General features: G+C 36.0%; 1 protein-coding gene across 3 annotated transcripts in view; it reads left to right on the forward strand.

Annotated features, from left to right (window-relative positions):
• The window catches only part of AQR (aquarius intron-binding spliceosomal factor), a 2,539,865-nt gene that overhangs the window by 128,651 nt on the left and 2,398,894 nt on the right, over positions 1-12,320 (forward strand). For all 3 annotated transcript variants that reach the window (XM_044073871.1, XM_044073874.1, XM_044073872.1), the window contains exon 5: positions 10,481-10,516. In XM_044073871.1, the coding sequence (XP_043929806.1) occupies positions 10,481-10,516 (36 nt within the window). The remainder of the gene's footprint in view (positions 1-10,480; positions 10,517-12,320) is intronic.

The raw sequence follows: 12,320 nt of genomic DNA on the forward strand, positions 1-12,320 counted from the left end.
ATTCAAATAATAATACCTTTTCCTAATCCTGTTAAACTAATATCAGAAAAAAACTAGTCAACAAACTTAAACCTACTACCATAGCAGCTGACAACTTACCAACCGAATACCTTAAACTGGCAGCTGATGCCATCTCCTATCCTATCTCCATTCTTTTTAACTTCCCTCTCTCTGAACATCAGGTCCTTCCCATCTCACGCATTATCCCACTACATAAAGGAGTTAACTCAACTGAACTTTCAAGCTATAGACCTATCGCAATATTGCCACCCTTAGCCAAAATTTTAGAAAAATGCATACACACCCAACTCTTGCACTATCTGTTATCTTTTAATCTCCTACCTGATACACAACATGGATTCCATTGCAATCCTAGTACCACTACTGGCCTCCTAAGTTTTACTAATACCATCAATCAATACAGGAATGAAGGTAAGCTAGTATCTTCCATCTTCCTAGATCTATCTACAGCTTTTGATACCATTTCCCATTAGAAACTATTAACTGTACTATGTGACTTAAAACTCAACCTCTCCTCTCTTGAATGGTTCCAAAGCTGTCTGTCAAGTCGACAACAAGCTTTTTAATGGCAACAAGACCTTTCTCCAGTATTGCCTGGTACTATGGGGGGGGGGTTCCCCAGGACTCATTTCTAGGACCCCTTCTCTTCAGTATTTTCACTAATAAACTCCACACTGCTACCCATCCTGCCTCTCTCATCTAGTTTGCTGATGATTCTGCACTTATCTGCGCAGTTCCTACCCTACTGCAACTTAATGATATAACACAACAGACATTCTCTGCTGTAGAGTCCTGGCTTGCTAACTCACATCTCATTCTTAACCTAAATAAAAGTAAACATATGCTCTTTCTATCCACAAAAGCCATAGATCACTCACCCTCATTTAATATCACTTCCTGTAATAACACCATTATAACTACAGTACCACAAACAAAACTCCTAGGTGGTGTAATTGACGATAATATGAAATTTGACATTCATATGTCTCAAACTATAAAGAAGGTACATACAAAACTCGGAACTTTAAGTAGACGCAAACTATTCCTAACCAACACTACAAAACAGGCAGTTACCAGAATCCACCCACTCTCTAACCTCTTATATGTTTCCCCATTTGTACCAATCTAAAGAAAACAGGACTAGGAATAATGGAAGCATGCTACAATAAAATAGCCAAATTCACTTCTAATTACCTCTGCAGAACCCACCACTCTTTGGCACTGACACAACTCAACTGGTTAGAATTACCCCATCAGCTATGTTATAACCAACTCACCATGGCCCACAAACTAATACATCCTGAAAAAACCCTGCCCTCCAAAATCTATTACAACCTTATAACAATAACCATGTCCTATGTTCTAGTAAGTCTTTACTACAAATATCCAAATCTAATAATAGTGCTGGAGACTGTCTTTACTCTTACTTCGTAGCCAAGCTCTAGAATACTGTCTCACAAGCAATCAGAACTACAATTAATCCGGCTCACTTAAAAAAAAAAAAAAAATACTCAAAAAACATTTATTTAACAATTGGCTCTGTTCATGCTCTAGCCCTGGCTGACTTACTGTGCTTCTTTGGTATTATTCTGTTCTACTACTACATTTCCTCTCTCTCCCCCACCCAACCACTTCCCTTTACTAACTGTCCTAATATTTATCTTTTTCTACCTAACTCTTAAACTTTTTTCTCTTACTCTTTCTCTTTGTTCACCTTTTGCTTTACTTACGTTTCTCTTTTGTATATCACTTCCTATTCTCTCCCCTGCATATACATCTTTCTTGTCATATCCTCTAGCATTATGTTCCTCTGATGCATTTTTATTTGTAAGATTTTTTATTCAGTTGTTTGCCAAAATGTTCTCTATCCAGTTTTGTTATTTAATGTTATCCATGAGGTAGTTTGCTGACAGTGTAACTTGTAATGTAATCTCTGTATATATGTAATTTGCTTTTGTTTATGACGCTTTTATTATCAGGCCTCTGCTGAAAATGGGCTGATGCCCAGTCAGACTTTCCCTGTAAACAAATGTAAAATATATAAATAAATTTAAGTATTGCAGTATGAAAAGAAAGACAGGACACTGTGTGGGAGGGGACTACCATTTGGCTGACAGAACTGAACAGCTCAGCAAAGCATTTCAGTGTAACAGCAAAAACATCATTGTGGGAGAAGCAGAAAAGTGGATTTGACAACTGGAAAATAACGATGTGATGAGACTGAAAGCTTCGCTGACTGTACAGCTAGCTTGTACAAATCTCCATCATGATGGCAGAATTGTTCAGCTTCAGTAGCAATGATTTTCCATTTTTAAAGAGAAGTTGCCAGAAAATTCTGAATTCGGACTTGCTAGAAAAGCAAGATATTTTAGGGAATGTAGCATTTTAGTCACACACTCATTCAGTATAATTTGTATTTCTTTCTGTAGTCACCATTTCTAAGTATGGTAACTTTATTGAACCTTCTTTACTTAGAATATATTTTAATTATACATACAAATATATTTGAAAAAATGCAGTGGAATCACATTAGTGACTGGAAATTACACTTAGAATTTAAGGAATTATTCGTATGAATGCTAGCTCATGACAATGGAACTATATTTTAAACAACTGTAAATTTGTGTCACTGCTTCTCTTACGTGTCTGTTTCTGAACAAGTCATTGTTTGGAGTTGTTCTGCTGCAGCTTAGTTAACTAAAAGTTACTTCAACAAAATCTTCTAGATTTTTGTTGCATATTTGGGAGACATACATATATCCTCCCATTGTTTCTTTGTGAATTGCTTATCCAATTTCTCTTCTCAATCCTTTGTAACCCCCTCTAACTGATTCTTGTAGTTATCATGCAATACTTTGTATGCTTTACTGATTATTCCTTTTTTAATGACAGCTTCTGTCAGTCCAAGAAACTTTGGGCTGTTTGGAAACAGAAGTGACTGAGGAAGTGTGAAAATATAAAGAACAAAACCTAGAGATTTTTGAAAGTTATAAAAAAGAAACATGGATATGGGAAAAAAGAAAGATCTGACATGGTGCAATATTTATGCAAAGAAGAAAGCCAAAGAATCAGTACAAAAAAGCAGCTCCAAAGATATTTGAGAGAAATAAAGCCAAAGGCACCCAGGTATAGAAAATTAAAAAAAAAAAATAATATCACAAAAGTGGAACATAGAATAGAAGATTAATAAAATAGAAGTTAAACAAATAGAAGCTGAAGTTATGGAATATCTGCAAAGTCAATGATTTTGTATAGAAAGTCCAATACAGGTTATGTCATTGCATGATGGGACAATGAGTCTACAAAGTAAGGCGAAACAGGTAGAGCAGGAGACATCTGAACAATCAATATGGACCTGAGGAAGAAAAAGAGGTTTAATATGGTGCAATGCTTATGCAAAGGAGGAAGCAAAACTAATCAATGCAAAAAATCAGCTCCGGAGATATTTGAAGAGAAATACTTGCAAAAACATCCAGATATTGAAAATTTCGTATCACAAAAAATAAGAAACCAAAGGGGGAAAGAGGGTTAGTAATGGAGATATTAAAGAAACAGAAAGTGAAGTTATGGATTACTTTCAAAGTGAAGGATTTAGTGTAGAAAATCTAACTCTGGTACCTTTACTTCATGATGGAATAATGAGTCCCCAAATTAAGGAGAAACAGGTGAAATGGGAAGCATCTGATCACTTACCACATGAAGATAATCTGGAGCTTTCAGTAGGAAACCAGTACAAAAGTTCAGTTGGAGTTGCACAGCAAGAGTTGGAGCAGGAAACAGTGGCACCTCTGATGCAGTCAGTGTTGTGGAGTGATAGGCAAATGAGTTCCCATATGAAATTACATTGGATGACACAGGATTCAGCTGAAAAGAATATGGCACAGTAAGATGTTCTGGAGCTTTCTGTAGAATGCCTGAGGAAACAGGGAACAAAGAAAATGCCCTTTGTTTAGAAGAAAATGATCTATGGGAAGAGTTGCTTGATTTAATAAAGATGGATAGATATGTTAATTGATGAAAGAAATAGATTACAGAAAGTCAATAAGACCCAAAATGTTAGAAGTCTAATAAAACAGATGAACAGCATAATCAAGACTATTAATAGAAATTCATGTGATATAACAGAAATAAATAGGATATATTACTATGCAGCTAAATTAATCATAGATACAGTCTTACCACAAAAACATAGGGCAGTAAGTGAAGGGGAGAAAAAGAAGTGCCATCTCAGAAGCATCGAATAGAGAAAACTGTAAAGCAATTCAAACAAGAAGTGTCTCTGTTATAGTATAAAAGAGGGAACAGATCAACAGAAATATTTAGGAAGATGGACGTGATAAAAACAATGTGCAGTATCAGAACAGACCAGGGTCTATTGTACAATATTCAAATAATAATCTAAAGATAATGGGACAGGCAGAAAAACGTAGAAGATATGCAGATAAACATAAAGGAAAAGTACAAAACAAACAACTTATTCTGACCTAAAAAAGTTTTGTAGATAATTGGGAAACAAAGGAAAAGAAACAACACTAAAAAGACTAAATAGACACATTTTGGAGAAGTATCTATGAAGCCCCTGTGGAACATAGCAAAGATGCTAAATGGATAGAAGTAATAAAAGAAACAGTAAGAAGTTCAAGTAATGGCCAGAGAAATTGAAACAAAATTAAGAAAAGCGCCTAATTTGGAATATCCTAGGCCCAGATGTAGTACCTAACTTCTGGTTAAAAGTGTTAAGATCTTTACATGAAGACTTAGCCCTGAGAAGGAACAACTTATATGAGCATCCCGAACAGACAACAACTTGGCTAACAACAGGAAAAATTATACTCCTTAAGAGTGAACTTGCAAGCTATCCTTAAAACTATAGATGATTAACTTGCCTTCCAGTGATGTATAAAGTTTAATTTCGCCAAGTCTTTTTGGTTTTTAATACCATCACTGGAGTGGACCCTAATCCTAAATCAAAGTATGATTAAAGTTCATGAAATTAATATTATTTCAGTCTTTAATGTTAGCCAGAAGTTCTCTTTTCAGAATTTGCAGTGTGCCAGAACTGACTCCTCCTGCAGTTCATATGGAGTTATATGTATCGGTAATATATCTAAGTACGATTGTAATTTTTTTTATAAGACCCATTGCTCCTACTAGTTTTGGAACTGTCTGGGTATCCTTCTTCACATTGTCTTTGTTTGTGCCCGTAAATCCTGGTATTTTATGACTGTCTCTCTTTGTACGTAAGACACGGTAGCTACTGGGTGTAGCATTTTCAATGATCAATGCTACTTTTGTCTTTTTTTCATGGATTACTATATCTGGTTTTCTCACATCTATTTTTTGAACTGCTGGTAACTGGTGATCCAATGTTATGTCAACTTCATCATTTTAGTGTTTCTCAGCTACTTTAATTTTATAATGTTTGCGCAATCCCCCATGCAGCAGTCTTGCCACGTTATTATGCATTTCAGCATACAGTCCTTTTGCCATTAGTGTATCACACCCAGCAACAAGATGTGTAACCATTTTCAATTCTGTTTTACACACCTGCATTTGTCTGTTTCTCCCACATGTTCAATGGACTTTGTAAACTAATGTGTACATAGTCCACTATCCTGGACCGCCATTATTAACCTTTTAATCTTTTGGGTTAAATTCACCTCTCCTTAATCATTTCTGCATTTGGTATTGATCGACATGAGGTTGTTCCTATAGTTTTCTTTACTTGCAACTATATTTATGTATTTTCCAGATTTCTTGCCTTCTCATCTGCTCCTTCACCTTATATTGTTTCTTTTGTTTTTGACACATTCAGTTGCTGCCTGGTTTTTATCAACTTCTGGTTTGATTTCCATTCCCACTTGACATCAGTGTGCTTCTGCTAAACTAAGCAGAGAAGTCACCTTAGGCTTAATCTTCACATGTTTTAAAACTTTCTCTGTTTGGATCTTGTGAAGTCAGCAGATATGTATGCAGTCCTGTGATTGCACATCTATACATGTAATCAATTTCGAGGGGGCCCATACCCTCTTCAGAATGGGGAATGTATACTCTTGGTCTACTCTGATTTTTATAAATTATTTGATAAGCATGAAGCATTTGTCTTGTTTTCCTGTCCAGCTGATCCAATACCTTTTGGGGCAAGTCAGTCAGTCCAAAATTGTAAGTTAGGACAGGAGGAGCAAATTGGTTTATAGCTTGGACTAGATGTCAGAGCTGTTTTCACTGTTAATTTTAGTATTTTAGTCTTCTAAAATATTCCTTACTAAGTTTTATTCATATTTGGTCATGTTTTGTTGTTCCTTCAGCAATTTGCAAATATTTATACATATCCTGTTGCTCAAGTTGTTTTATATCACATTCCTGTCCCAAACTGATATTTTCTTGGTGCTGTAGTTTTCCTGCTTTTAAATGTTGCCTTTGCACATTTGTCAAGACCAAATGACATTCTTATATCATCTGAGAAAGTTTTGACCACTTGTAGTTGGTCTTTCAGTTCCTCATCTGATGAACTATACAGTTTTATATCGTCCACAAAAAGATGATAAAAAGTCTTCATACTTTGTTTTCTGGTTGCCAAGTTGTAGCTATGACCTAATCTGTTAAGTAGACCGCTTAATGAGTTAAAAGCAAGACAAAAGAGCAGCGGTGACAGAGTCACCCTGGAATATACCCCTTTGAAATTTTCTCCCTGGAATAATAATTTGTCCTTTATCATGGCTTAACTGCAGAGTGGTTTGGCACTGTTTCATGGTTGCTGTAATGTAATTTATCATTCTAGGATCTTTTATCTATGAACGGGGGATGCTTTTGAATGCTTTTTTTTAGTCTATCCATTCCATACTTAGATTATTCCACTTTTTACAGTTCTCGATTGTGACTTTACAACAAATGATCCTTTGTTCTATATGACTTTCTTTTGTTACCCTTATGTTCTTTTGCTATGATTAAGTTTTTCTAAATGTCAATAAAATCTCTCTGCATCAATTCCCGTATATAGTTTATATATCATTGGAAGGCAAGTTCTTGGTATATAGGCTTTAGGACAGCTTACAAATTCGCTCTTGGGGAGAGTATTGTTTTTCCTGTTGTTAAACAGATTGGCGCCTGTTTGGAGTGCACATATAAATAGTTTACTCATGTCTAAATTTGAAAATGTTAATAATTCTAGCCAGAAGGTAGGTACTGCATCTGAACCTGTGGTTTTCCAGTTAGGAAATTTTCTTAAATTTGTTTCAGTTTCTCTGGCCGTTACTTCATCTCATTTCATATCCTATACATTTGAACAACTTATTCTTTCTTCTTCATAGGTATTTCTCCAAAATGTGTCTATTTATTTTTTGGAGGTGTTTCTATTCCTTTTGCCTTGCTTACCAGTTCTCTATAAAACGTTTTTGTGTCATCAATAAATTGATTATTTTGTACCTTTCCTTTATATTTATCTGCTTCTCTTTCAAGTTTTTCTGCTGTGCTGATATCTTTAGTTTATTATTTGCAATAGTGTATGATGAATCCTGATCTGTTCTGATACTGCATGTTGTTTTTATCACTTCTTCTCAGTATTTTTGTATGAACTATTTACTTGAATTGATACTGACAGTTTAGAAGAAATTCATATGGAAGAAAGGATCATTTGTTAAAAAAAGTCATAATGGATAATTGTAAAAAGGTGAAGAATCTAAGTATGGCATGAATAAATTACAAAAAAAGCATTCAACCGCACCCCACATTCATGGATAAAAGCAGTGCTTACAAATGTATAAGACTCACCCTAACATAAACATCAACAAATGTGAACAAAATTCAGTAAGGAATATTTTTAGAACAGTAAAATTAACACCCTAACATAAACATTAACAAAATGTTAACAAAATTCAGTAAGGAATATTTTTAGAACAGTAAAATTAATACTGAAAACGGCTCTGACCTCTAGAAACAAAGTCCAAGCTTTAAACCAGTTTGCTCTTCCTGTTCTAACTTAATGTTTTGGGGTGACTGTCCACAAAAAGTATTGGAACATTTGTACAGGAAACAAAAATGTTTCACGCTTATCAAATGATACGTAAAATCATGCTATACCAAGAATGTATAGTTCTCATTCTGAAGGAGGTATAGAACTGTTTCAGACTTGATTAAAATTAACTAAAATGATCTCTCTGAAATGCAGTACTAAGCATGCAGAAAACAACCTATGAAAATTAACTACATGCATTGTGAAAAATAATATCAGACACCCACATTTCTAGTAAATCGTACTTGTGGGGAGAGCTGGCATTTTTTTTCCTTGCACAGTTGTTGTGTATCTGTGCTAGCAGTTGAGGTTGCAGTTCATTTTACTGCCGATTGTGCATCTTTGATTTGAGATCTTGAGTTACTTTTCTATTTTTTCATTTGTGAAAGAACCTTCTCACAACAGGCTATGCTGCCAAAAGTGCTAGTTTTTTTTTTACTGTTTTCTTTTGTTAATTTTACATTCAGTCTCGCATCTAGAATACTTGGTGTCTAGAATAAGCAATCAATGCATTTTATTAAAAAAAGATAAAAGGTGCTCATATAGCTATTGAAAGCTTCATCTTACATTACAGTCACTGTCAGATAAGTCATACTGCTGTATATAACCTAGAAAGATGCTTAGTATGGAAACAAAACAGCAGTGTTGTTGGTTGTACAGCAAATGACCTGTCAGCTACCAAGTGTTAGCCTAGTGAAAGTATAGTGCATGTAGATTGCATGTGTTAACATGACCAGTAAGTTTGCCATAAGGTAAGGTGCCCTGGTGGACAAAGCCTTGGCATCATAGTTCCTGGGTTCAGTCCTGTGCTCTAAGTCACTGGTTCATGCTTGCAAGATGGCAGCAGTTGCTCTAGTGCAGTGTTCTCAATGTGGGCTGATAGTTTTTTGGATACTTTGCCCATCTCACAGCTGCAGGGTGGTCCAGTCGTGAACACCCACACAGACACTTTTGTTGAAAATATAACACTTATATTGAGAATATAGAAGCAGATGCCAAGACTAATGGTAGTCCACCAAATGTTCCAGTTGACAGTTTTTACCTCATAAGTGCAGGTTCAGTTTTGAACTAACCAGAGATGGGTGGAATGGCATTACTTGCAAAACTGCTATTCTGTACATGGCGCAGTGGTTTGAAGTTTTCCATCTCTTATCTCCATGATTTGCGTGAGTCTGTGATGATAAAGCAATAGTCACTGAGATGGTAGTGTTCTTAATGGTATGTGACTAAATGGATACAGGACCCACCTTGCTACTACCAGGTACAAAATGGTATGAGTTGGCCTCCATCGCACACACAAGGGTATGAAGGGGGAGGGTCAGTGCAGACCCCAGAATAGTAGGTATCACAGCAGGATGGAGGATGCAGATAGAATGGGTCTGTGGAGCTGGTTTGTGGGCCTGGAGCTATGTCTCATACAGGTTTGAATCAGTTTGTGAAACATGTCAGCTTTTTTAATGGTCAAGAAATTGAAAGACAGCATGCATTTGAAGTGGCAAGATATGAACTGTGGACCTTTCCAACCAGAGTTTGACAAGACGTATACTTACCTAATATATTACTGGTAGCTTGGTTTAGTATAGATAGCAAAATGATTACATCATTTTTGTTTTATAATGTAACAATGGGTTTTCTTGGTGTTGTAGTAGATAATGGTAGTAGGACATCTCCCCAAATGTAATTTTTGACTGCATCTCTACCATTTAGTTTCCTGATCTCTTCAGAGAGACATTTTTTTGCAGAAAGTAGATTGGAAATAGCATTTTTATGTCAAGATATGTCACAAAGAGCTGTCCTGTAGCCGTAATTGTCATAAATGGTAAAATGTTTGTCATACGTGACTAACTTGTATGCAGTATTACTATATATTGTTAAATTAAATATGGCCACTAATAATTTTTTTCTAGTTTTTGTGTATAAATTAAAATGCCTACGTTCTGCAGGACATGCAAGTATAGCTGGTAATAGTAATTCTGATTCAGTGTTTCATTCTGAACTGAAACACTTATCTTTCTAGGGTATGAGAACTTCACTAAATAGTCTGGTCACTGAAAGTTCAACATAAATATGTATGGCTTGTATTTTAATTGGTCAGAAGTAGGGGTTCACACTGGATACAGCAGATTTAAGCAGTCCTGAAGAGGTATGAAACAAATCAAAGTTGTATTAGGATATCAGTAGCATTAGTTTTAGTTTCCATTAAATAAATCTTATTCCATACAGTTAATTAAATTAAATATAAGAAGGGCACTAAGCATTCATAAAGTAGTGTTGAAACAGTGAGATGAAAAAGGTTGTCAGTGTCTCTTTTATGATTATTTTAGCTAGAATCATTTGCTGTTAGTATTCAACAAAATGAGAAAATTGTGGTTATAGAGGGCTTGCAATTAAGTGCATGTTTCTGATGTGCATTTTTACAACTAACTAATATGTTTTATTCATTTGTAGGTATTCCGTTAGAAAAATAATGTTGCTTGAATTTAGGTAGGTAACATTTTGTCTATAATAAACTTTAAAATGTATGATGTGCATGTACTATACTGCTACTAAATGGGTTTCATTGTATTTGGAGAAGTTAATTGCTGGCGATTCTACCTTTCAGGTAACTGACATTAAACCACAAATACAAAGTGCACAACATTATTTTTTCCACATGTAGTGGAACACGTGCATTATTTTTTTAGTAATGCTGGTGACAATCCATCATGGCAGTTCCCACTGGCCACCAGTTTTCTCCTGTGATGAGGGGGTAGATTATAGCATGAATGTCACCTAGCCATAATGTCATGATATTGGTGGGTTGTTTTTTCTCTCTCTTTTTTGTACCTCTGTCTCTCCCCATAGGGTCTTGGGTTTAATACTAGGCTGTTAATCCAAAGGACCATTTGTAACGTAGACACAATATGCCACTTAGTAGGTATGCAACAGCATGACTAATTTATGTCTAGTTTCAACCCCTTTCAATGAGAGATTGAAGGGCCAGACCTAGGGTATAGTTATGATTTCTCAAACATTCATTCAGAATTTGCTTAATGAGGGTAAGGTAAGCTACTTTGCTTTATAGCCAAAGGGCAGTCAAGTCCATAAAAGAGAGATTCTTTGGGATATATATTTGTCCCACTGTCAGGTCCTGTTTACGTTTTGTTGGAATTTGAGATTAGATAATTTACTTATATCTATCTTTAGGTCACAAGTAAATTGCAGACTTCCCCCTCATTTACTGTTTGCCAGGCTATCAGAGGATATTTCTGCAAGAGTTCACTGATTTTTCTTGTCAGCACTCTACTGGAACAATTCTGGTGTTAAATGCAGTGTGATTTCAGTGTGTGGGTTTATTTTGACTGTTATGGAGAACTGCAGCTTTACTCGCCACAGAAAGAGACACTTGTAGGACTTGATATTCAGAATGGATGTTGTTATCACTGAAGTGAAAGTGGAAACATTTTCTTGGTTTGATCCAGATGCCTATACAACATTCATATTGTGAGATCTAACTATGAAGAGCCCTGTCCCTGTTTTTGCAGTCTCTGGAATGGGTGTTAATATTGACCTGATGCAATTTAAGGAATCCTCTCCTCCTCCGATTTTCTACCCTTAATTTGTCAGTTTCTGTCAGAGGATGGTGTTGATGATCCTAACTCATTAATTATTATTATTAAGTATTGCATTAATAGTTGTGTAGCTGTACATAAATTAGACATCTAATAGCTTGTCTTGCCAGGGTAACTGTTCTGCTGTTTATAAAACCTGTTCTGCTGTTTAAAGGGGTAGTGTGCGCTCAAAGAGCAGTTGTATTTGGATGTAGCTGTGCTTAGTGAACTGCTTGGCTATTTACACTGTGTCCGCTCTACGAGCGGTTGTGCCTTGTTTGGTTAACTGTCCAGCCGTTTCAACTGTATGTGTCTGCTCTACGAGCGATTGTATATACATGTGGGATTGGCGCCCTGCCCGAGCATATTATCTTGCTAAATAGCGGCTCAGAGCATCTGGCTCTCTGTTCATAGTTGGAATCGGCCACTGCTGAGTGTCCGCTCATGAGAGACTATGCTTTTGGCACCCTCATTTGTTGCCCATTCAGTCCTCAGCTCCCCAATACTGCAGCTGTTTTGTTGCATGCTGGCCATACTAACATGCAGACTGCCAAACTGTTGAACCGCTCGATCCAGAGTGTTTGTCCCATTTCTACATGTGCTGATCTACCTGGACCTAATCCCATTTACTACTGCTACAACGGGTTGTACTGGATAATTCATATCTAGAGAGCTGTGCACAATTGATTTTCCTCGTA

This window comes from Protopterus annectens, chromosome 6.part0 (genome assembly GCF_019279795.1).
Source record: "Protopterus annectens isolate FY-2018-M chromosome 6.part0, PAN1.0, whole genome shotgun sequence".
NCBI classification, from domain to species: domain Eukaryota; kingdom Metazoa; phylum Chordata; order Ceratodontiformes; family Protopteridae; genus Protopterus; species Protopterus annectens.